Below are 25,369 nucleotides of genomic sequence, written 5' to 3'. Positions count from 1 at the left end.
GAGTTCCTGTATAACTCAGCCTCAGCCTTGTGCCTTTATATGGTCACAGAACAACCCTCAGTGACTTCTAATATCCTTATCATTTACAGTAGGGGTACATTATCCCTTATAATACATGAGTGATACTAAGTCCTAAATCACCTCAGCTTGTCTTTATATGTCACAGAACAACCCTCAGTGATTCTAATATCCTTATATTTACGTAGGGTACATTATCCTTATAATATAGTGTCTCAGATCCCTGTATAATCAGTCAGCTTGTCTTTATATGGTTCACAGAAAACCTCAGTGACTTCTAATTCCTTATCATTTACAGTAGGGGGTAATTCCTTATAATACATGAGTGATACTCAGATTCCTGTATAATCAGCCTGCAGCCTTGTGCCTTTATATGGTCCAGAACAACCCTCAGTGACTTCTAATATCCTTATCATTTACAGTAGGGGGTACATTATCCTTATAATACATGAGTGATACTCAGAGTTCCCTGTATAACTCAGCCTGCAGCCTTGTGCCTTTATATGGTCACAGAAAACCCTCAGTGACTTCTAATATCCTTATCATTTACAGTAGGGGGTACATTCCCTTATAATACATGAGTGATACTCAGAGTTCCTGTATAATCAGCTGCAGCCTTGTGCTTTATATGGTCACAACAACCTCAGTGACTTCTAATATCTTATCATTTCGTATCATCCTTATAATATGATGATAGATTATGTATAACGAGCTGAGCTTTCCCTTATATGGACAGAGAAACCTTGTTACGATACCTTTCATTTGTGGGGGTAATTACGTTCCTTATAATCTGGTGAACTCAGAGATCCTGAAACTGTGCAGCTGGTCCTAATGCAGAACTAGTGTTCATTCCTTACAACAGAGGGGAATATTTATATACATGTAATCAATTGCGTTACTCCTCAGCCTGCTTAAGTCACTATAACTCAGCCTGCAGCCTTGTGCCTTTATATGGTCACAGAACAACCCTCAGTGACTTCTAATATCCTTATCATTTACAGTAGGGGGTACATTATCCCTTATAATACATGAGTGATACTCAGAGTTCCCTGTATAACTCAGCCTGCAGCCTTGTGCCTTTATATGGTCACAGAACAACCCCTCAGTGACTTCTAATATCCTTATCATTTACAGTAGGGGGTACATTATCCCTTATAATACATGAGTGATACTCAGAGTTCCCTGTATAACTCAGCCTGCAGCCTTGTGCCTTTATATGGTCACAGAACAACCCCTCAGTGACTTCTAATATCCTTATCATTTACAGTAGGGGGTACATTATCCCTTATAATACATGAGTGATACTCAGAGTTCCCTGTATAACTCAGCCTGCAGCCTTGTGCCTTTATATGGTCACAGAACAACCCCTCAGTGACTTCTAATATCCTTATCATTTACAGTAGGGGGTACATTATCCCTTATAATACATGAGTGATACTCAGAGTTCCCTGTATAACTCAGCCTGCAGCCTTGTGCCTTTATATGGTCACAGAACAACCCTCAGTGACTTCTAATATCCTTATCATTTACAGTAGGGGGTACATTATCCCTTATAATACATGAGTGATACTCAGAGTTCCCTGTATAACTCAGCCTGCAGCCTTGTGTCTTTATATGGTCACAGAAAACCCCTCAGTGACTTCTAATATCCTTATCATTTACAGTAGGGGGTACATTATCCCTTATAATACATGAGTGATACTCAGAGTTCCCTGTATAACTCAGCCTGCAGCCTTGTGCCTTTATATGGTCACAGAACAACCCCTCAGTGACTTCTAATATCCTTATCATTTACAGTAGGGGGTACATTATCCCTTATAATACATGAGTGATACTCAGAGTTCCCTGTATAACTCAGCCTGCAGCCTTGTGCCTTTATATGGTCACAGAACAACCCCTCAGTGACTTCTAATATCCTTATCATTTACAGTAGGGGGTACATTATCCCTTATAATACATGAGTGATACTCAGAGTTCCCTGTATAACTCAGCCTGCAGCCTTGTGCCTTTATATGGTCACAGAACAACCCCTCAGTGACTTCTAATATCCTTATCATTTACAGTATCAGCATCACTATGAATATTTGAATGATAGGGGTAAGTGAGTGACTCCAGACAGGGGAGAAGCTGAGTTTTCACCATTGGATCAGTAGGAGCAGGAGGAGGACATTGTTACGACTCACCATTTCCTTGTGGTTGGGGTAATACGTTTGCTCAATTAGTGGGAATTTCTCCGGTCCCAGGAGCTTACAGGCAGAAATCAGCTGAGAAAACTGTGGACAGAAGAGAACTGGGAGTCACTAAATGCCGGGAGAATCAGTGAGAGTTGTATTGGGTCCCATTTTCCCAGTTAGACACACAGATGGGGGAGGAAGTATTTGATAATATTGGGCAATTAGTGAATCAATTGGGGCGATTCACTGCTCTTCCCAGAATTCCTCCACTGAAACAATGTAGCAGCTGTCAGTCTCCTCTTTTGCCCTGTGCACTTTTGTGAAATTGAGAACTGACTGCTACTACATTGGTACATGCAGTCAGAACCGGTGGTGCAGAGAAAGGCAATGGACAGACCGATACAGCTTTCAGTTGCAGTGATATTTACAAATAAATGTTAAATGACTCATAAAATTGGATATTCTTTAGCATAAAGTCCTAGTGCAGCCCCGTGGCAGATGTAAAAAGCAGAGTTATGGGTGAGGCAACTCAGAGGTTAATGTAGTTGCCCTAAATTAAGGCCTCGGACATAGAACTATTGCCCCTTTTAGTGATTATGTTGCTTATTACCTGCCTCGGGCTCCACTTGCACTGCAGACCCAGTAATATCCAGTATATTATATTTTAGCCAATCAGATCATTCCTACTCACCACCCATGGCTTGTCGCAGAAATTGTAAATGGATTCTAAAGAGTTAATGCTGGGGATTCCGGCGTATTGCATTCCAATAATAAGGGTCCGGAAATCCTCGTTCTCCACCATACTGAAGGAATGCTGCCGAATGAGCACGAAATCAGGTCGGAAGGACCTGCAGGGATTAAACATGAGGGGTAAATCCCATGCCAAGATTCCGGCAAAGAATATGGCCAGTGAATGCATTCTGCACTGCTGGTTGTGACTTCTGATGGACTACAAGAACTATAGAAGACCTGGCTCCTATTTCAAGGGTCAGAACCAACACTGTAGAACAAGACAGACACAATGACAGTTACACAGAACTATAAACCCAGTGGGAATGAATGGATATTGGGAAGTTGTATCAGGAGTCAGAAGCAGCAGTGCAGAGAAAGGGACAGACACAATGACAGTTACACAGAACTATAAACCCAGTGAGAATGAGGAATGAATGGATATTGGGAAGTTGTATCAGGAGTCAGAAGCAGCAGTGCAGAGAAGAGAAAGGGACAGACACAATGACAGTTACACAGAACTATAAACCCAGTGAGAATGAGGAATGAATGGATATTGGGAAGTTGTATCAGGAGTCAGAGGCAGCAGTGCAGAGAAAGGGACAGACACAATGACAGTTACACAGAACTATAAACCCAGTGAGAATGAGGAATGAATGGATATTGGGAAGTTGTATCAGGAGTCAGAAGCAGCAGTGCAGAGAAGAGAAAGGGACAGACACAATGACAGTTACACAGAACTATAAACCCAGTGAGAATGAGGAATGAATGGATATTGGGAACTTGTATCAGGAGTCAGAAGCAGCAGTGCAGAGAAAGGGACAGACACAATGACAGTTACACAGAACTATAAACCCAGTGAGAATGAGGAATGAATGGATATTGGGAAGTTGTATCAGGAGTCAGAAGCAGCAGTGCAGAGAAAGGGACAGACACAATGACAGTTACACAGAACTATAAACCCAGTGAGAATGAGGAATGAATGGATATTGGGAAGTTGTATCAGGAGTCAGAAGCAGCAGTGCAGAGAAGAGAAAGGGACAGACACAATGACAGTTACACAGGACTATAAACCCAGTGAGAATGAGGAATGAATGGATATTGGGAAGTTGTATCAGGAGTCAGAGGCAGCAGTGCAGAGAAGAGAAAGGGACAGACACCATGACAGTTACACAGAACTATAAACCCAGTGAGAATGAGGAATGAATGGATATTGGGAAGTTGTATCAGGAGTCAGAAGCAGCAGTGCAGAGAAAGGGACAGACACAATGACAGTTACACAGAACTATAAACCCAGTGAGAATGAGGAATGAATGGATATTGGGAAGTTGTATCAGGAGTCAGAGGCAGCAGTGCAGAGAAGAGAAAGGGACAGACACAATGACAGTTACACAGAACTATAAACCCAGTGAGAATGAGGAATGAATGGATATTGGGAAGTTGTATCAGGAGTCAGAGGCAGCAGTGCAGAGAAGAGAAAGGGACAGACAGACACAAGGAAGAATCAATGGATATTGGGAAAGTTGCTGAGAAAGACAAAATGTTACTTTTGGGTGCACTGACCCCTCTATACAGACTGAGCCCCATGTGAGGGGAAGACAATGAGACGTATAGTTACAAACACAAAACAAAGGTGAATGAGACAATAATCGGCAGAGACTAATGATAGTGTGACTGTGTGTGAGACATCGCTGGGGCTACTGTGTCAGATACTGGTGCAAAGTCATTTAATTGTGGCTGAGCCACAAAGGTTTGACAGCTCCAATATATTATATTTCAGGGGCCCCTGTGTTGTAACACTGTAAAACACTGTAGTCAGTCAGGGGTTAATGATACAGGTATGGGACCTGTTATCCAGAATGCTCTGGACCTTGGGGGTTTCAGATAATGGATATTTCCATAATTTGGATCTTCATACCTTAAGTCTACTAGAAAATCATATAAACATGAAATAAAGCCAATAGGCTGGTGTTGCCTCCAATAAGGATTAATTATATCTTAGTTGGGATCAAGTACAAGCGACTGTTTTATTATTACACAGAAAAGGGAAATTATAAATTTTGATTAAAGTGGAGTCAATGGGAGATAAACATTCCATAATTAAGAGCTGTCTAGATAAGGGGTTTTTGGATAACAGATCCCATACCTGTACTGTAACCTCACACATAATGTCCCAGAGAGCAGAACAGCCCTTTAGGTCTTTTGTTAATTCAACAAAGTTCATGTGCAGAGAAAACCCAGGGAAAATCCACTAGAAATAGATTGCAAGCTCTGCAGCTTAGTTAAAGCTGGAACAGAAACAAAGTAAAAGAAATATTATGGGAGTTTTCCCCATTAGACTTGCACTCTATAAAGGGCAAATAAACCTTCTTGTTCCAGTAGTGTCAGAGAACTCACCAACTACTACTGGGGGGTAAGAGATAGTGAGCTCTGTATAAACAACCCCCTCCCTTTCAACCTTTCTTGGGGATGTAATCAATCCCTTTCCCCAGTGGAAAGAATGAGACAATTGCTGTACATTTTGGGGACAGTGGGGCCATTCTTTTAATAACTGGGATGTGAAGGATTTAGAGACAATATTGGAGCAAACATTGAAAAGATGCTGTTGAATTGGCCCATAATGAGCTATGGGCACAGTGTGTATTGTGATACTGTGTATATATTGTGAGATATGGTGTCTGGACTGTCTGTTATGTGATTTCTCACTGGCTTCACATGGGAAATCACATAAGAGACAGTCCAGCTTTACACCCTCACTGGTGTTCTCTTTACTCACACTTGAGTTTGGCCCTCACTGGCTTTCAGTGGACCACAAGTCCCAGAATCCTCTCTGGACACACTTGAGTGGGAGTGGTTTCTCTGGTCCTCTCTCAGACCTTTGGAGCTCTCTCCAACTCAGGGGAATCACCCTCTAGTTCCTCAGCCTCCTCCACTCCAGGAGGTCTCTAGGGTCAGTAGCAGCGCTCAGTTGTTGCTTCACACCTCCTATAACTATCCTTAATTAACTAATTACTAGATACCTAGTTTAGACAGCTGCAGAACCTTACATGGAGCAAGGAATGGAAGCCCACCCTGCTCTCTTCCATCCACTCCAGGGACCCATAATCCAGTTTTTACTGAGCCGGATCACACATTAGACTGCTTTACAGGCTGCAGCAATACAGTTTTCCCTGGAGTTTTCATTTCAGCAGCTCAATGCCGGTGAAATACACACAATATAGTGCCCTTTACAATATGTATATAGTAGCCTCTGGCAACCAGATGTTTGCTTGTGTACTACATGCGGTGCAAGGCATGCTGGGAACATTTGGTTTTATTCTACAGAATCAGACTCACCTGACAGTTTTAGCCCCATCCTGGGAGCCCTGGAGATCGAAGGTGTAACTGCCGTCTGAATGCGCCACCAGGTTAATGTCGCAGAATTCCGCCTAAACAGAAAAGTCACATGAGAGAGGAGGGGCCTCGGATCAAGGTGAAGGTTAGAAGGTGAAAAGTAGAATTTACACTTCAATATTAGAAAAATGATCACAAATAGAAAATAAAAAGAAAATAGAAAGTCATTTCTGGTGAAAAATCTGAAACCAACTGAACTGAAACAATTTCCCTTTAATGGGGCCCCTGATAAAAGGCAACAGATACAAATGAGTTGGGAGTTACGGGGTTACTCATAGGCCCAGCATGACTAAGTGACAGCAAGAGACTGGGGGGCAACGCAAGAGAGGAGAGAAGAAAGGGAGGGGGACAGATGAGAAGAGAGAGAAGCGAGAGAAACAAAAATGGAGAAATAGCAAATAGAAATAGGGAAGGAAAAAGAAGTGGAAGTAGGAACAAAAGAAAACAGAAAAGATAAAAGTTGGGAAGGAAAAGGGGGGGAAGTAGGAAGGAAAGGATAAGAGAAAAGATAAGAGTTAAGAAAAAAAAGGAAGAAGGAGAAGTAGGAAGAAATCAAATGAGTTTAGAAGGAAAATTAAAGGAAATAGGAAGAAAAAAATAAGCGTTGGGAAGGAAAGGGAAGGGGAAGTAGGAAAGAAATGATAATGACTGGGAAGAAAAGGGAGGTAGGAAGAAAGGAGAAGAGCTGGAAAGAAAGGGGAAGTGGGGAGAAAGGATAAGGAAAATGGAAAAGAGAAGAGAGAGAAGTTACAGGAGAGAAAAGGGAAAAGAAAGAAAGTGATGGGGCAGAGGGATATAAATGAGCTGGAGAGAGTGCAGAGACTAAGTGCAACTAAACTGGTTAGAGGGAGGGAAGAGTTAAATTATGAGGGAGACTGACAAGGTTGGGGTTGTTTTCTCTGGGGGAAAAAAGGCGCTTGTGAGGGGACATGATTAGACTTTACAAGTACATTAGAGGACATTATAGACAAATAGCAGGGGACCTCTGATGAATCACGTCTTTTGGTTTTGAATGATTCCCTAATGTGCTCCCTGCACTCACTGTACCCCATGTGCACCCCAAGTCTTACCTTATCTTATCTACTGGATGGAGGGAAGGAAATCTCTTACCTGTTCCACTCGGATGTCACACTCCCCCTGTACCTTCTTCCCCCGGAAGTGTTTGGCCCTAAAACCCAAAGCAAAGAAAAGGGTCAGATCTGATGGGAAGGAGAGAAAACCGTTGTTGCAGCAGAAGAGACGACTTTCCGAGTTGTTGCTACAAGTGGATACAATGTTGTATATAAGTGGGGCGAGTGCTGTTCCATATAGGATCCAGGAGGGGCACCTAATGCCTTCCAGCCACACAGGGGTTACTTTATATGTCACTGATATTCCAGCAACACAGGGGTTACTTTATATGTCACTGATATTCCAGCAACACAGGGGTTACTTTATATGTCACTGATATTCCAGCTACACAGGGGTTACTTTATATGTCACTGATATTCCAGCAACACAGGGGTTACTTTATATGTCATTGATATTCCAGCAACACAGGGGTTACTTTATATGTCACTGATATTCCAGCAACACAGGGGTTACTTTATATGTCACTGATATTCCAGCTACACAGGGGTTACTTTATATGTCATTGATATTCCAGCAACACAGGGGTTACTTTATATGTCATTGATATTCCAGCCACACAGGGGTTACTTTATATGTCGTTTATATTCCAGCAACACAGGGGTTACTTTATGTCATTTATATTCCAGCAACACAGGGGTTACTTTATATGTCATTTATACTCCAGCAACACAGGGGTTAATTTATATGTCATTTATATTCCAGCAACACAGGGGTTACTTTATGTCATTTATATTCCAGCAACACAGGGGTTAATTTATATGTCATTTATATTCCAGCAACACAGGGGTTACTTTATATGTCATTGATATTCCAGCAACACAGGGGTTACTTTTTATGTCATTTATATTTCAGCAACACAGGGGTTACTTTTTATGTCATTGATATTCCAGCAACGCAGGGGTTACTTTTAGGGATGCACCGAATGGTTTGGGATCCTTCTGCCCAGCCGAATCTAATCCAAATTCTAATTTGCATATGCAAATTAGGGGCGGGGAAGGAAATCACGCGACTTTTTGTCACAGAACAAGGAAATAAAAAATGTTTTCCCCTTCCAACCCCTAATTTACATATGCAAATTCGGATTCGGTTTGGTATTCGGCCGAATCTTTAGCAAAGGATTTGGGGGTTCGGCCAAATCCAAAATTGTGGATTCTGTGCATCCCTAGTTACTTTATATGTCATTTGTATTTTATATGAGAAAAAACTTGGAATATTACAAAACTCAACTTAAAATAAATAAAATCAGGAAACAAAAACTGAATTCACTGAATTCCTATTCATTCCCAAAGGCTCTGCCAACTCTCAAAATCATCTGAAAATCTAAAAAAAAAAACCTCAAATTGAATTTTTTTTTTAAAAGTTTGCCTATTACAACTCCCAGTGACTTTAACATGAACTTGTCAGATTTTAGATCCTGAATTTTTAACTTTAAGTTGTTGGTGCTGAATAAATCTCTAGAATTCAAGATTTTGAAACTCTAATTGGAATTTGTGAGTTTGAGGGAAAAAAAAAACCTGCTGCTCCCGCTGCTCCCTAATAATGTGAGAATGGGACCCCAACACTGGGTATTCCTGTCCCATGGGTGGAGTCTAATCTAGTTAAAGGGGAAGTCATCAATTTAAATGGGAACTCTACCCAATGACTGTGCTTTGTCTAACAAAGGAAAATGTCACATTGGGACTTTCCCAATATCCATTTATTTATAGTTCTGCACTGCTGCCTCTGACTCCTGATACAACTTCCCAATATCCATTCATTCCTCATTCTCACTGGGTTTATAGTTCTGTGTAACTGTCACTGTGTCTGTCCCTTTCTCTTCTCTGCACTGCTGCTTCTGACTCCTGATACAACTTCCCAATATCCATTCATTCCTCATTCTCACTGGGTTTATAGTTCTGTGTAACTGTCATTGTGTCTGTCCCTTTCTCTGCACTGCTGCCTCTGACTCCTGATACAACTTCCCAATATCCATTCATTCCTCATTCTCACTGGGTTTATAGTTCTGTGTAACTGTCATTGTGTCTGTCCCTTTCTCTTCTCTGCACTGCTGCTTCTGACTCCTGATACAACTTCCCAATATCCATTCATTCCTCATTCTCACTGGGTTTATAGTTCTGTGTAACTGTCATTGTGTCTGTCCCTTTCTCTGCACTGCTGCTTCTGACTCCTGATACAACTTCCCAATATCCATTCATTCCTCATTCTCACTGGGTTTATAGTTCTGTGTAACTGTCATTGTGTCTGTCCCTTTCTCTGCACTGCTGCTTCTGACTCCTGATACAACTTCCCAATATCCATTCATTCCTCATTCTCACTGGGTTTATAGTTCTGTGTAACTGTTATTGTGTCTGTCCCTTTCTCTGCACTGCTGCTTCTGACTCCTGATACAACTTCCCAATATCCATTCATTCCTCATTCTCACTGGGTTTATAGTTCTGTGTAACTGTCATTGTGTCTGTCCCTTGCTCTTCTCTGCACTGCTGCTTCTGACTCCTGATACAACTTCCCAATATCCATTCATTCCTCATTCTCACTGGGTTTATAGTTCTGTGTAACTGTCATTGTGTCTGTCCCTTTCTCTTCTCTGCACTGCTGCTTCTGACTCCTGATACAACTTCCCAATATCCATTCATTCCTCATTCTCACTGGGTTTATAGTTCTGTGTAACTGTCATTGTGTCTGTCCCTTTCTCTTCTCTGCTGCGTCTGGCTTCTTTAACATTATTTTTGGAGTCACAACCAGCAGTGTAGAGCATATAAATGTGATATTGTGCAATAAAAATAAATCTGTGAATAAATAAATACATTAGATTTCATTTTAAGGAAGTGGAAAAGACTCTACGAGGCAAGAGGATTCCCAGTAACTTGCTCTATGCAAATTGCTAACAGCTGTATGGAAATAATCCAATTAGTATGCAAATGAGCATAATGCTTCCGATGTATCCGACCCAAATGATCAAATGTGAGAGAAAGAACTGAGAATAAATACAAACCTGTCTGATATCATTTAACCCAGAAACAAACCAGCCTCAGAGCCCATCCACCCCCACAAATACCCCTAACAACCCCCCATTACTCGTATACAACAAAAAACTTGAGACCTACAAGAGAATTTCAGTCATTTTCCATTGTGTTCTTTGTTGTTTATTCCAACCCTAAAGCAGCATTAAAATAGAACAAGAGTTTGGGGCCCTCCTCTGTCTGTATTAAGTAATACATGAGTCTCTGTACTGTATATTTCATATAAATAATGACAGAATAATGGATAATGTACCCCCTACTGTAAATGATAAGGATATTAGAAGTCACTGAGGGGTTGTTCTGTGACCATATAAAGGCACAAGGCTGCAGGCTGAGTTATACAGGGAACTCTGAGTATCACTCATGTATTATAAGGGATAATGTACCCCCTACTGTAAATGATAAGGATATTAGAAGTCACTGAGGGGTTGTTCTGTGACCATATAAAGGCACAAGGCTGCAGGCTGAGTTATACAGGGAACTCTGAGTATCACTCATGTATTATAAGGGATAATGTACCCCCTACTGTAAATGATAAGGATATTAGAAGTCACTGAGGGGTTGTTCTGTGACCATATAAAGGCACAAGGCTGCAGGCTGAGTTATACAGGGAACTCTGAGTATCACTCATGTATTATAAGGGATAATGTACCCCCTACTGTAAATGATAAGGATATTAGAAGTCACTGAGGGGTTGTTCTGTGACCATATAACCATCAAACTTCCCACATTTCCCTCCAATTAAATTCAGAGGAGCCAAATAAACTCAAGTGAAATCCCCAACCTGTGAGTCCAGAGATGATTTTCTCTATTTCTCAGGGAGACGAAGCAGCAAATCCTCCTGGAACTGATTCATCAAATCTCATTCTCCCTCTATAAATCCAAACTCATTGCTGTGATGCTTGGGGGTCACTCAGGCGTTCCCCTCCCCCTCTGGTGGCAGAGACTCCTCATCTCACAACCAGGGACTGGGGTACAGGGAAGTATTTCAGCTCCGCACAGTTTTCTACATAAACAGTCATTAAAGGGAAATATCTGGATAGGAAATTCTGCCACTAAAAGCTCAGTCCAAAGCAAAACAAATACAGAGGCACAAAATCCCATAACCTGATTGTCCTTACAGTAAAGAACCCCTTCCTATGCTGATGGTGAGATCTCCTTTCCTCCCCACCAATGAATCACTCATTCCCCCTCTCTTGGTAGGGAATCCCATAACCTGACTGTCCTTACAGTAAAGAACCCCTTCCTATGCTGATGGTGAGATCTCCTTTCCTCCCCACCAATGAATCACTCATTCCCCCTCTCTTGGTAGGGAATCCCATAATCTGACTGTCCTTACAGTAAAGAACCCCTTCCTATGCTGATGATGAGATCTCCTTTCCTCCCCACCAATGAATCACTCATTCCCCCTCTCTTGGTAGGGAATCCCATAACCTGACTGTCCTTACAGTAAAGAACCCCTTCCTATGCTGATGGTGAGATCTCCTTTCCTCCCCACCAATGAATCACTCATTCCCCCTCTCTTGGTAGGGAATCCCATAACCTGACTGTCCTTACAGTAAAGAACCCCTTCCTATGCTGATGGTGAGATCTCCTTTCCTCCCCACCAATGAATCACTCATTCCCCTCTCTTGGTAGGGAATCCCATAACCTGACTGTCCTTACAGTAAAGAACCCCTTCCTATGCTGATTCATTTATATTCTGGTAAATAGAAGTTACAGTTCCCCTTTAATCCCCCAGGCACATTATATAGAGAATAAGAAGCAGATGGTGTTGGTCAGTCTCAGAACTGAAATTGGCACCGAGGCCCAAAATAACACGACCATCTGCGTCCGACAAACACAATAACCTTCTCCTGCAGCGACTGCTTAACCCACACACTGCCGGTGTTTATACAGAATCAACAGACGATATACACGGTGTCACCCACTGTCACCCACAGCTCTTACAGGAGAAGGAACCCCTTTTGCAAAAAACCCTGTACCCCCAACACCAGGTAGACCCCCTCCCCCCAGGCTAAGTACCCCCTGGGGAAATGCCCCATACTCCATATACTCCATATACTCCATATACTCCATATACTCCATATACTCCATATACTCCATACTTACCCCTCGGCGCAGATTGTTCCAGCAGAGTTGCACCATCCATCTTCTGCATCCTCTGTAATCTGACTGTCACACACATATATATAAATATATATACACACACACATATACACACACACATATATACACACATATATATACACACACACATATATATAAATATATATACACATAAGTGGGATCTATACTGATTTCTCAGACAATGAAACCTTAAGCCCAGAATGATCTAGCGCCACCCAGTGTCTATATGGAGCTACTGCAGGGCTGGCTTGGAGTGATGAGTGAAGCTGCCATATCTATTGTGCTTTACACATTATATTTAGATCTTCTGCTGATTTTTTATTTTATTTTATTTCTGGTGTTTATATAGTGACTATACATTCCTCAGTGCCATACAGAAATGATACATCATTCCCACCAGCTTCTTAAAATCCATGGCCCCTATATCATTCTCATCAGTCCCTGCCCCAGTGAGTTTACAATCTATGGCCCCTATGGCTCCCTACTGTCTCCATCTTCCCCTACTGTCTCCATCTTGTCCTACTGTCTCCATCTTGTCCTACTGTCTCCATTTGCCCTACTGTCTCCATTTTGCCCTACTGTCTCAATTTTGCACTACTGTCTCACTACTGTCTCCATCTTGCCCTACAGTCTCCATCTTGTCCTACTGTCTCCATCTTGCCCTACTGTCTCCATCTTGCCCTACAGTCTCCATCTTGTCCTACTGTCTCCATCTTGCCCTACTGTCTCCATCTTGCCCTACTGTCTCCATCTTGCCCTACAGTCTCCATCTTGTCCTACTGTCTCCATCTTGCCCTACTGTCTCCATCTTGCCCTACTGTCTCCATCTTGCCCTACTGTCTCCATTTTTCCCTACTGTCTCAATTTTGCGCTACTGTCTCCATCTTGCCCTACAGTCTCCATCTTGTCCTACTGTCTTCATCTTACCCCATCTGTCTCCATCTTGTCCTACTGTCTTCATCATAACCTTCTGTCCACATCCTTCCCTACTGTCTCCACCTTGCTCTATCTTCATCTTGCCCTACTGTCTCCATCTTGTCCTACTGTCTCCATCTTGTCCTACTGTCTCCATCTTACCCCTACTGTCTCCATCTTGTCCTACTGTCTCCATCTTGTCCTACTGTCTCCATCTTGTCTTACAGTTTTCATCTTGTCCAACTGTCTCAATCTTGTCCTACTGTCTCCATCTTGTCCTACTGTCTCCATCTTGTCCTACTGTTTTCATCTTGTCCAACTGTCTCCATCTTGTCCTACTGTCTCCATCTTGTCCTACTGTCTCCATCTTGTCCTACTGTCTCCATCTTGTCCTACTGTCTCCATCTTGCCCCTACTGTCTCCATCTTGTCCTACTGTTTTCATCTTGCCCCTACTGTCTCCATCTTGTCCTACTGTCTTCATCTTGCCCCTACTGTCTCCATCTTGTCCTACTGTCTCCATCTTGTCCTACTGTCTCCATCTTGTCCTACTGTCTCCATCTTGTCCTACTGTCTCCATCTTGTCCTACTGTCTCCATCTTGTCCTACTGTTTTCATCTTGTCCAACTGTCTCCATCTTGTCCTACTGTCTCCATCTTATCCTACTGTCTCCATCTTGCCCCTACTGTCTCCATCTTGCCCCTACTGTCTCCATCTTGTCCAACTGTCTCCATCTTGTCCTACTGTCTCCATCTTGTCCTACTGTTTTCATATTGTCCAACTGTCTCCATCTTGTCCTACTGTCTCCATCTTGTCCTACTGTCTCCGTCTTGTCCTACTGTCTCCATCTTGTCCTACTGTCTCCATCTTGTCCTACTGTCTCCATCTTGCATTTCTGTCTTCATCTTAACCTTCTGTCCACATCTTTCCATACTGTCTCCATCTTGTCCTACTGTCTCCATCTTGTCCTACTGTCTCCATCTTGTCCTACTGTCTCCATCTTGTCCTACTGTCTCCATCTTGTCCTACTGTCTCCATCTTGTCCTACTGTCTCCATCTTGTCCTACTGTCTCCATCTTGCATTTCTGTCTTCATCTTAACCTTCTGTCCACATCTTTCCATACTGTCTCCATCATGCTCTATCTTCATCTTGTCCTACTGTCTCTTATATTCTCCTACTGTCTCTGTCTTGACCTGCTGGCTCCATCTTTTCCTACTTTCTCTATCTTCTCCTACTGTCTCTTATCTTCTCCTCCTGTCTCTAATATTCTACTACTGTCTCCATCTTGCCCCATTATACTTGCTATGACAACTGTATTCCCACCTATATGTTCTGATTCGGGGCCCAGAGTACAGGAACCAGTCACATAAAAGAGAAATATGGGATGGCAGGTGGAATGGTTGGAAGGTTCTTGATTTGGCAGCACACAGACAAACAGATTGGATTGGTACCAAACAGCCAATGATTGTGCAGAATATGGACAGGGGAATTTTTTATCAGCAACACCCTAACCCTGAGCTCTCTCTGATTTCAAAGCTGCCATATTGATTGGCCTTGGGCTAATTACTGCTTCCCTGAGCTGATGCTGCAACAAATAGTTCTAATAAAACACAGTAACGGTCTATGGAACTGCCAGTGCCCTTTTAATTAGAATACAATCAATGGCAGTTTAACCCCGCCACAGTCTTTTCCCCTAAGGATTACATACTGGGAGCAAAGGGTAAGAAAACCTATAAATGAATATATAACCACATATAGTTTACCGGTATATTGCTTTTATTTTAATTCTTCAGGTTAGTAAAATGTGTTTAAGTGCTGCATTTGCAATAAGCTATAGGAATGTTCTGGGCACACAATAAGCTATACCCTCATACTGTACTGTCTAAGGGAATCAATATGGCACCTCCTCCTCCCATATGTATAAATACAAATATACAGAGAAGGAATGTTCTGGGCACACAATAAGCTATATCCTCATACTGTACTGTCTAAGGGAATCAATATGGAACCTCCTCCTCCCATATGTATAAATACAAATATACAGAGAAGGAATGTTCTGGCACACAATAAGCTATACCCTCATACTGTACTGTCTAAGGGAATCAATATGGCACCTCCTCCTCCCATATGTATAAATACAAATATACAGAGAAGGAATGTTCTGGGCACACAATAAGCTATATCCTCATACTGTACTGTCTAAGGGAATCAATATGGAACCTCCTCCTCCCATATGTATAAATACAAATATACAGAGAAGGAATGTTCTGGGCACACAATAAGCTATACCCTCATACTGTACTGTCTAAGGGAATCAATATGGCACCTCCTCCTCCCATATGTATAAATACAAATATACAGAGAAGGAATGTTCTGGGCACACAATAAGCTATACCCTCATACTGTACTGTCTAAGGGAATCAATATGGCACCTCCTCCTCCCATATGTATAAATACAAATATACAGAGAAGGAATGTTCTGGGCACACAATAAGCTATACCCTCATACTGTACTGTCTAAGGGAATCAATATGGCACCTCCCTCCTCCCATATGTATAAATACAAATATACAGAGAAGGAATGTTCTGGGCACACAATAAGCTATACCCTCATACTGTACTGTCTAAGGGAATCAATATGGCACCTCCTCCTCCCATATGTATAAATACAAATATACAGAGAAGGAATGTTCTGGGCACACAATAAGCTATACCCTCATACTGTACTGTCTAAGGGAATCAATATGGCATCTCCTACCCAATGCCACAAGCTTTTGCATTAACCCATTGCAGGAGGGTAATAAATATAATCCGCCAAAACCTTCCTGAATCTTCATTTCTTTTCTCTGTGAGCGACACCTCCAGTAAGTGCTGGGGGATCGATAGACTCATCTCCGGGGGTGTATTTATTATTAATGGCTTCTATAGATTATTTTCCCTGCACATCAATATCAGAATAAGTCTGTGGCTTCTCTCCTATTGATCCCCCGTCATGCAGAGAGTAAGGAGCTTATTGTAAGTACATTCCTGTATATTTCTATTCATGCATGTGGGAGGGAGCTGCCATACTGAACTTGCATCACAAACGGCTGGGAGGGTAATGGTTAAACAATTAGGGGTTTGATACAAAGTGGCAGAGAGAGAACTCAGAGAAGGAAACTTTGAGATGAAACCGTTTGTTCAGTGATTGGATGAATCTGCCACCAATGAGAAAGAGGAGAGTTCAGAGTATCACAGAAGATACAGTGCATTGTGGGAAATGAAGTCTTGCCTGGACCAGAGCCGATGACGTGTACATGTTACATGTAGTCAGAGCAGCAGTTCACCATTATTATTGAATCAGGGATGAATGGCTGTTGGGAATTTGCTCAGAATTACATTTTTTTCTATTAGGCAAATATTTTGGGTTTAATTTCTCATTAAAGGAGACATATAGGATAAATGAAAAACCCCTAATTTTGTACCTGCAATACCACAAACTGATTTTGTATTTGTTGTGCCCATAAGGCTTCGCTAACCAAACTCTTAATCTTAAAATAAATCTTAATCTTAAGAGATTCTCCATTACCAGCCCTAAAAGCAGCATCGCGGGCTTTCACCCCAATCTCACCTGATAGCCATGGCTTCTGATTTACTCTTAGAGTATACGGTATATAAATATATAGTAACCCGTTTAGAGATAATAATATCCTCTACACACTCAGATTTATCAAGGGTCGAATTTAGAATTTGAAAAACTTCGAATTCAAAAAGACCAACTGAAATTAAATCGAAGGGTTTTTTTCCACCGAATAGGTCAGTTTGCGATCTAATTCTAATCGTATGAATTGACGTATTATCGCATTTGAATCGTACAATTCAACGTTTTTCCCAAAAAAAACCTTGTTTTTTCAAAGTCCACCAATTGACTCCAGATAGATCCTAGGCGGTCCCCCATTGGCTAATACAGTCATTTGTCAGATTTTAGATGGTGATTGGTCAAAGTCGAATTTTTAAAGAGACAGTACATGATAAATTTCAAAATTTGGACTATTTCCCAGTCGAAGTACACAAAAATTATCTTGAAATCCGAATTTTTGTAATTCGAATTTTCCCTTCGACCTTTGATAAATCTGCCCCTTAGTAATTTAACCCATTACAGATACCGTATATTCCTCTAAATTTATCAGACCCTCATAAGTAGCAGTTTCATCAAAACATATTCCAGTCTGTAAACCCAAAAGAATCCTGCAGAGACAACATACACCCCCCTGGCCCCACTCGCATTTCTTTTACCTCCTTTTGTTTTACGTTTAAGCAGCGGCTTCTATATAACTATATCAGCTCAGAATAACAGCGACCCCTCTAAACATATAGTCCTTATGTCGCTTTGTCTTATCAAATACAAAAAGGCAACAGACTCTCATCTGTTCCTCCGTGGGCTGATCCACTTTATTCTCTATAGAGTCGACGTTAGCAGAAGGGCAGATGGTAAATACGACCCTAATCGGTTTTTTACGTGGTCTCTAACGTTTATCGCTCACTCGCCACGTTTCTGTTTCCCCTCGGCTCTCCTGCAAGAGGAACCACCTTATACAGTCCCACGTTTATATGGAATTTGGGTGCTGGGACAATACAGAGTATTAATAAATCGACTCACACCAACTCACCTCCAACTATTGTACTTCTTAAAGGGGCCCTGCAATTTTTTAATTCTGGGGAGATGGTTCATTAGGAGGGTAAATAAACAGCTTTATAGATGATCAGTTGCAGTACCACTTGCCACCACTATCAGCCAACGCACAGTGTTTCCCATAGTGATGCAACAGATCAGCGCCACCCTCTGTTTTGTGCTGCAGATAAGGGACTGATGGGTGAAATGAAGTTTGGATGAATCATCTGCCAGTTCTTATTATGATTATGGAGGTTCAGGGACTGAAGACAGAGCTGGGGGGCAGGAGAGGAGATGCAGAGGCTCCAGAGGTGATTGGTCAGCAGAGGAGGAACATTATATTCGCTAATGGAAAGTATTAAGTGGGTCTCTGGCGCCGCTCAGGCTGATGAAGCAGGTCTGTAAGTGTAATGCCTGGGATGTACTGAGCCGGCTGAACTACACCTAGAATGTTCCAGTAAGGCAACGGCAATTGTGACCAGTGAGACAGGAATACGTGACCCACTGCTTCATGGGAAACAAACACACGTGTTCCTGAGCCGGATTCATCAACAACATCACGCACACAACACGCAGGTTTAATTTCATTAACTGGTGCCAAACCCACAACACTGACTAATTGATCCAATTAGCTAATTCCACAAGAGTTAACTAACGAGCGAGTAATGTGTAATTATCCATGAGCCAAAGCAGAGAGTTCTGAGATGACACCAAGTGGAGTCTCCGATCTCTATTTTCATTAACATTAATTTCTTTAACGAAGCAGTGTTAATAAAAGCAATTAACTCCATTAAATCTACATGATGTTCCCACAGTCACAGCAACTGCAAGCGCTCGTGTCTCCGACAGCTGGGGTTACCAGAAATACTGCAGCTCTAACTGTAACAGGAAGAGATCACCTGACCAGAAATACTGCAGCTCTAACTGTAACAGGAAGAGATCACCTGACCAGAAATACTGCAGCTCTAACTGTAACCGGAAGAGATCACCTGACCAGAAATACTGCAGCTCTAACTGTAACAGGAAGAGATCACCTGATCAGAAATACTGCAGCTCTAACTGTAACCGGAAGAGATCACCTGACCAGAAATACTGCAGCTCTAACTGTAACAGGAAGAGATCACCTGACCAGAAATACTGCAGCTCTAACTGTAACAGGAAGAGATCACCTGAACAGAAATACTGCAGCTCTAACTGTAACAGGAAGAGATCACCTGACCAGAAATACTGCAGCTCTAACTGTAACAGGAAGAGATCACCTGACCAGAAATACTGCAGCTCTAACTGTAACAGGAAGAGATCACCTGACCAGAAATACTGCAGCTCTAACTGTAACAGGAAGAGATCACCTGACCAGAAATATTGCAGCTCTAACTGTAACAGGAAGAGATCACTTGACATCTGTGCTCAGGTGTCGCTTGCCTGCACTGCTGTGCACCATACTGAATTGTAACTGTGTAAGAGTTTGTCTATTGAGCAGATAAGAAAAATCCATTGGCAAGGTCGATATTGGCCCAGCTGTGCCCTCCCAAAGGCATTATTATTATCATTATTATATTATAATTATACACTGATTTACTTTCTCTTGGGGACAAAATCTGTGCATCAGTTTATCTGCCCAACGCTATTGTCGCTACTCATCAGACTGAACATTCAGCAACATAATTGGGAATTAGTATGTGAAAGACACGGTACCTACTGCTTTACTCCTGCACTCATAATAATACATAATAATGTGTTGGCGCTGCCATACTGAGTGAAGGATTAGCTGCTGAAACTGCCAACTGAAAGGCTGACACTCTGCCTGGGCTTAATTAGCAGGAGAATTCTCTAACCCAATGAGGCCTCTACATCTGTCATTTAATGATTCCTTCTCATTTCATTCTACAAGTTTTACCCCATAAAATACAAAAAGTCCTATTTTCTTTGTCCTTTAACTCAAAGAAGAGTGATAATGTTGCCAACTCCCTGCACCCCTCCCTGCCCCCCTGGGTTCCTGTGTTTCTGGTGTTTGGATTTTAGTACTTAACTCCGGGCGGGGGCTCAGTGTCTTGTGGATGAAGTGAAAATAAGCCCAACTGCCCAAGCTCCATGTTCCTGCAGGAATCTCCTCGGGGGGAATAGAGGGCATCACTGACTAACCAGGGATCCCCAACCTTTTGAACCCGTGAGCAACATTGAGAAGTAAAAGGAGTTGGGGAGCAACACAAGCATGAAAAATGTTCCTGGTGCCGAATAAGTGCTGTGATTGGTCATTTAGTAGCCCCTATGTGGATTGTCAACCTACATTGAGACTCTGTTTGGCAGTACACCTGGTTTTTATACAACTAAAACTTGCCTCCAAGCCTGGAATTCAATAATAATCACCTGCTTTGAGGCCACTGAGATTAACATCCAAGGGGTCAGAGAGCAACATGTTACTCATGAGCTACTGGTTGGGGGTCACTGGACTAAACTGTACGAACATCAGCTCCCTAATAACCTCTTAAAGAAGAATTCGACCCTAACGTTAAAAAACCCTACCCCCCCTACCCTACATACAGAAGACCCCCCCCCTCCCCCCCCGCAGGCAAATGCCTCTAATGTTTTACTTACCCCTCGGTGCAGATTTAGGCATCGGACTTCACGGGCAACATCTTCTTCTCTTCACAAATCTTCAGAATGAAATCAGACTGGTGGCGCATGCGCAGTTACAGCAATTTTCTGTTTCACGACAACCGCACATGCGCCAAAACTCCGGCCGGTCGCATTCCAAACATTAGCGAAGTGGCTAAAGATGGCACCCGTGAACTCTGATGCCTCAATCTGCACCGAGGGGTAAGTAAAACGTTAGGGGCATTTGCCCACGATAACACTTATGCTGGGGGGAGGGTAGATGGAGACAGTAGGACAAGATGGAGACAGTAGGACAAGATGGAGACAGTAGGACAAGATGGAGACAGTAGGACAAGATGGAGACAGTAGGACAAGATGGAGACAGTAGGACAAGATGGAGACAGTAGAGCAAGATGGAGACAGTGGGGCAACATGGAGACAGTAGGAGAAGATGGAGACATTAGGACAAGATGGAGACAGTAGGGCAAGATGGAGACAGTAGGACAAGATGGAGACAGTAGGGCAAGATGGAGACAGTAGGACAAGATGGAGACAGTAGGACAAGATGGAGACAGTAGGGCAAGATGGAGACAGTAGGACAAGATGGAGACAGTAGGGCAAGATGGAGACAGCAGGACAAGATGGAGACAGTAGGACAAGATGGAGACAGTAGGGCAAGATGGAGACAGTAGGACAAGATGGAGACAGTAGGGCAAGATGGAGACAGTAGGGCAAGATGGAGACAGTAGGACAAGATGGAGACAGTAGGGCAAGATGGAGACAGTAGGACAAGATGGAGACAGTAGGGCAAGATGGAGACAGTAGGGCAAGATGGAGACAGTAGGGCAAGATGGAGACAGTAGGACAAGATGGAGACAGTAGGACAAGATGGAGACAGTAGGACAAGATGGAGACAGTAGGACAAGATGGAGACAGTAGGACAAGATGGAGACAGTAGGGCAAGATGGAGACAGTAGGACAAGATGGAGACAGTAGGACAAGATGGAGACAGTAGGGCAAGATGGAGACAGTAGGACAAGATGGAGACAGTAGGGCAAGATGGAGACAGTAGGACAAGATGGAGACAGTAAGGAAACACTCTTTAGTTCAACATCAAATAAAAGTCTGCAAGATGGAACATCCCAGTTTATATAATAAATGGCTCTGTTTCTTGGATTATCCAGTTATTAGAGAGACTGGGAGGACAATTGCACAAGACTAGTGACAGTGTTACTCATTATTATTCACATAACAGAAGCAGTGCAATTACTGTACATGGAGGTGAGAGCAGAACAATAGGGCAGGTCATTTGTGGGAGAATTAATTATGGAGCCCCATTATCTGCCAGAAAAGTTTTGTACAGGAGACGACTAATTGTGTGGATCAGAATCTGTCCAATAAGGCTTCAGTCTGTCTGCCAATGATCTTAACTCTATAGATACTGGGCCGCTGCAGATCTCTGCTTGTACAGCAGTCCTATTATATTATGGTACGACTGTCCTCACTTTTATACACAATTTAGTCCCTCATTGTTCTACTAAAACTATAATCCAGTGGGACAGTGAATCCCCATCAGAGGTTAAAAGGAATTGATCTCTGCGCATTTCTTGGTTCTGCCTCAATGTCAGACTATTGGATTTCTCACTGTAACAATATTATCTGCGTAAATTAAATCCGCTGCTCCCTTCCCTCTCCCAATTAACTCCGAGACTTAGAGACCAGAGATAAAATGGCACCAACACTTGTAATACAGCAGTTTTTTCAGTTATTTTGCTTTTTATTCAGCAGCTCTCCAGTTTCCAATGTAAGCAGTCTGGTTGCTAGGTTCCGAATTCCCCTAGCAACCATACATTGATTTGAATAAGAGGCTGGAATATGAATAAGAGAGGCCTGAATAGAAAGATGATATCTCTCCCACTCTCCTAGCTCAGTCAGTCACAGGCTTCCTCAGTCAGCAGTACAGCAAATATACAGCAAATATAAAGCAAATATAAAGCAAATATAAAGCAAATATAAAGCAAATATAAAGCAATAGCAGTGGCTAAAACATGGGTGATCTCTGTGACTGAAAGTCCCCAATTCAGGGTCTTCACTGGGGAACATGCAGAAAATAAATGCAACCAACATAGTACAGTCAGACATACCAAATAATTACAGCAGTGCAGTAAATAAGAATGTTCTAATCCTGTACAGGCAGAATTCCATTTGCCAAAAAGTAATGTTAAATGGCAGGAAGGTGACACACGTTATACCCGACACCCTGTCCTGTTGGTTCTGAATTATATAACTGGGCCGAGCTCTGAGACACAGAACAGAACTGAAACCAATGACACATGAGTATAAACCCAGTGACAATTAATTTATATCACCATGTTGCTTAGAGTTATATTGCTTCAGGAGTCAGAAGCTGCAGTGCAGAGAAAGGGACAGACACAATGACAGTTACACAGAACTATAAACCCAGTGAGAATGAGGCATGAATGGATATTGGGAAGTTGTATCAGGAGTCAGAAGCAGCAGTGCAGAGAAAGGGACAGACACAATGACAGTTACACAGAACTATAAACCCAGTGAGAATGAGGAATGAATGGATATTGGGAAGTTGTATCAGGAGTCAGAAGCAGCAGTGCAGAGAAGAGAAAGGGACAGACACAATGACAGTTACACAGAACTATAAACCCAGTGAGAATGAGGAATGAATGGATATTGGGAAGTTGTATCAGGAGTCAGAAGCAGCAGTGCAGAGAAAGGGACAGACACAATGACAGTTACACAGAACTATAAACCCAGTGAGAATGAGGAATGAATGGATATTGGGAAGTTGTATCAGGAGTCAGAAGCAGCAGTGCAGAGAAGAGAAAGGGACAGACACAATGACAGTTACACAGAACTATAAACCCAGTGAGAATGAGGAATGAATGGATATTGGGAAGTTGTATCAGGAGTCAGAAGCAGCAGTGCAGAGAAGAGAAAGGGACAGACACAATGACAGTTACACAGAACTATAAACCCAGTGAGAATGAGGAATGAATGGATATTGGGAAGTTGTATCAGGAGTCAGAAGCAGCAGTGCAGAGAAAGGGACAGACACAATGACAGTTACACAGAACTATAAACCCAGTGAGAATGAGGAATGAATGGATATTGGGAAGTTGTATCAGGAGTCAGAAGCAGCAGTGCAGAGAAGAGAAAGGGACAGACACAATGACAGTTACACAGAACTATAAACCCAGTGAGAATGAGGAATGAATGGATATTGGGAAGTTGTATCAGGAGTCAGAAGCAGCAGTGCAGAGAAAGGGACAGACACAATGACAGTTACACAGAACTATAAACCCAGTGAGAATGAGGAATGAATGGATATTGGGAAGTTGTATCAGGAGTCAGAAGCAGCAGTGCAGAGAAGAGAAAGGGACAGACACAATGACAGTTACACAGAACTATAAACCCAGTGAGAATGAGGAATGAATGGATATTGGGAAGTTGTATCAGGAGTCAGAGGCAGCAGTGCAGAGAAGAGAATGAGGAATGAATGGATATTGGGAAGTTGTATCAGGAGTCAGAGGCAGCAGTGCAGAGAAAGGGACAGACACAATGACAGTTACACAGAACTATAAAGCCAGTGAGAATGAGGAATGAATGGATATTGGGAAGTTGTATCAGGAGTCAGAGGCAGCAGTGCAGAGAAGAGAAAGGGACAGACACAATGACAGTTACACAGAACTATAAACCCAGTGAGAATGAGGAATGAATGGATATTGGGAAGTTGTATCAGGAGTCAGAAGCAGCAGTGCAGAGAAGGGACAGACACAATGACAGTTACACAGAACTATAAACCCAGTGAGAATGAGGAATGAATGGATATTGGGAAGTTGTATCAGAAGTTCAGAAGCAGCAGTGCAGAGAAAGGGACAGACACAATGACAGTTACAGAGAACTATAAACCCAGTGAGAATGAGGAATGAATGGATATTGGGAAGTTGTATCAGGAGTCAGAAGCAGCAGTGCAGAGAAGAGAAAGGGACAGACACAATGACAGTTACACAGAACTATAAAGCCAGTGAGAATGAGGAATGAATGGATATTGGGAAGTGTATCAGGAGTCAGAGGCCAGCAGTGCAGAGAAAGGGACAGACACAATGACAGTTACACAGAACTATAAAACCCAGTGAGATGAGGAATGAATGGATATTGGGAAGTTGTATCAGGAGTCAGAAGGCAGCAGTGCAGAGAAGAGAAAGGGACAGACACAATGACAGTTACACAGAACTATAAACCCAGTGAGAATGAGGAATGAATGGATATTGGGAAGTTGTATCAGGAGTCAGAAGCAGCAGTGCAGAGAATGAGGAATGAATGGATATTGGGAAGTTGTATCAGGAGTGCAGAAGCAGCAGTGCAGAGAAAGGGACAGACACAATGACAGTTACACAGAACTATAAACCCAGTGAGAATGAGGAATGAAATGGATATTGGAAGTTGTATCAGGAGTCAGAGCAGCAGTGCCAGAGAAAAGGACAGACACAATGACAGTTACACAGAACTATAAAGCCAGTGAGAATGAGGAATGAATGGATTATTGGGAAGTTGTATCAGGAGTCAGAAGCAGCAGT

At 42.4% G+C, this 25,369-nt stretch overlaps 1 protein-coding gene across 1 annotated transcript in view; it reads right to left on the bottom strand.

Annotated features, from left to right (window-relative positions):
• syn2.L (synapsin II L homeolog) overlaps positions 1-25,369 on the bottom strand; it is a 104,139-nt gene that overhangs the window by 76,900 nt on the left and 1,870 nt on the right. Inside the window, 4 exon segments of the mRNA NM_001085734.1 lie at positions 2,202-2,291; positions 2,884-3,040; positions 6,258-6,349; positions 7,425-7,482. Of these exon segments, the coding sequence (NP_001079203.1) occupies positions 2,202-2,291; positions 2,884-3,040; positions 6,258-6,349; positions 7,425-7,482 (397 nt within the window).

This window comes from Xenopus laevis, chromosome 4L, assembly GCF_017654675.1.
Source record: "Xenopus laevis strain J_2021 chromosome 4L, Xenopus_laevis_v10.1, whole genome shotgun sequence".
In the NCBI taxonomy this organism is placed as follows: domain Eukaryota; kingdom Metazoa; phylum Chordata; class Amphibia; order Anura; family Pipidae; genus Xenopus; species Xenopus laevis.
The sequence above is the reverse complement of the archived record's forward strand: the minus strand, read 5'-3'. Positions and strand labels throughout refer to the sequence as shown.